The sequence below is a fragment of the Antrostomus carolinensis genome, unplaced genomic scaffold (genome assembly GCF_000700745.2).
Source record: "Antrostomus carolinensis isolate BGI_N321 unplaced genomic scaffold, ASM70074v2 scaffold32068, whole genome shotgun sequence".
In the NCBI taxonomy this organism is placed as follows: domain Eukaryota; kingdom Metazoa; phylum Chordata; class Aves; order Caprimulgiformes; family Caprimulgidae; genus Antrostomus; species Antrostomus carolinensis.
Window position 1 is genome coordinate 3,157 of NW_010332851.1, and position 1,611 is coordinate 4,767.

At 61.8% G+C, this 1,611-nt stretch overlaps 1 protein-coding gene across 1 annotated transcript in view; it reads left to right on the plus strand.

Annotated features, from left to right (window-relative positions):
- Window positions 1-632: 632 nt before the first annotated feature.
- The window catches only part of LOC104529375 (digestive cysteine proteinase 1), a gene marked incomplete at its 5' end in the record, with an annotated part of 4,665 nt that continues 3,686 nt past the window's right edge, over window positions 633-1,611 (plus strand). Inside the window, 4 exon segments of the mRNA XM_010173668.2 lie at window positions 633-692; window positions 926-1,018; window positions 1,135-1,211; window positions 1,214-1,315. Coding sequence (XP_010171970.1) covers window positions 633-692; window positions 926-1,018; window positions 1,135-1,211; window positions 1,214-1,315 — 332 coding nt within the window.

Genomic DNA, 1,611 nt, shown 5'->3' on the forward strand with positions numbered 1-1,611 from the left:
GGTGCAGAGCTGGGACTGGTCCCAGCTGCCCAGGACTGGGACTGGGGTTCCTGGATGGTTCCCAGTGAGGTGGAAGACACTGATGGAGGGAAAGGCCAGTTCCCACAGCGGGTGTGTTGGCGTGGGGGTTGCACAAGCTGGGAGCCCAGAGGGAGGTTGGGAAGGTCACCAGGAGATGCCAGGCGGGACCAGCCGGCTCCCTGACACCCCTCAACCATACCCTGCTTCTCAGGGGACAGCTTGGCTGCACCCCTCCTTGGAAACATAATCCAAAGCCACTGCCACCAGCCCTGGGGGTGACACTGCTTCCCAGGGGGATGACACCCAACAGTCACCCCAGCAGCTGGGGTTCCCTGGGGGTGCCACATGGCAGGGATCACTCCAGCATGGTGACAGGTTGTGGCACGATTCTGATCCTGGATCTGGCCCTGGGAGGGTGTCACCACCTCGGTGTCCTTTGCATGTCCCACCACTGGGCTCATGGAGCTACTTTTGGTCAAGCCACCCCCTCACCCCACTCAGGGAAGGGGAGCACTGGCTCCAGCAGCCTCCTGTCCCAACCGCCCCGTCCCCAGTTTGGCCATGGTGGGGGGGTCGGTCCCCACTCACCCCTGCCCCCCTCTACCTTCCAGGACAGGACTATGGACTCTCCCGCTCACCCCCTCAGTTCGGCTCCATCTACCACGTCCGAGGTAAGGGGACCACCCCAGTGCCCTTTGCCGGGGTGGGGTGCAGAGGATGCTCAGCACCAGGCAGGACCAGGCTGTCCCAGTGCCAAACTGGGGCAGCTTCCTGCAGCTGGTTGCCTCTCTGCCTCAGCACCCACAGGGATGGCAGTTGGGTCTGCATGCTCTATGGGTGCCGAGGGGCTCAGGGAGGGATATCGGGGTGCTGAGGCCACAGGGCTGACCCGTGTCCCTCACAGGTGTCATTAACCTGCCCTATGCTGAGATCGAGGAGCCCTTCGAAGCCTGGTACAACCTGACAGGAAACAAGAGCCGCATCCAGTATTATGGGGGTAAGCGGGTGGGCACCCATCTGCTCTGTGCCCATCACACATCAGCCCCATCCCTGTGCAAAGGGAAGATGTGGGCAGGACCACCGTGCCTCAGTTTCCCCTTCCCGCTGGCACAGGGCAGGTGATAACCTACCAGCTGGCATCAGTGAAACCCTACGGGATGCGGTACAAGATCACACCAGAGACCACTGAGAAGGAGGTAAGGAGGTAAACACCAGGAAATGCTTCCAGCTCCCTGGTTCCAAGGAGGACGTGGTCAAAGCTCAGAGTGTCTTCCCCAGTATGGATGGTTTCAAGGTGGGAAACACCGGAGCCTGGATCCAACCCACTGCCTGGAGCATCTTCAGGCTCTGGGTGGGGGTGCTGGGCAGCTGGAGATGCTCCTTTCCATCCCAGGGGGTGCAAGGTGCTGGGACAGGCCAGGACATGTCCCTATACCCCAGGGTGTAGGGAGGGTCACTTCTCCACCCAGCTCAGGGCCGGACTCCCGGCTCCTTTCCCAACCCCAGCAGCCATGCTGGGACGTGCCACAGCCCACACGAACGCTGGCGTTTCGGGATGGTTCGGGCAAGTCACTGCACGATGGCTCAGCT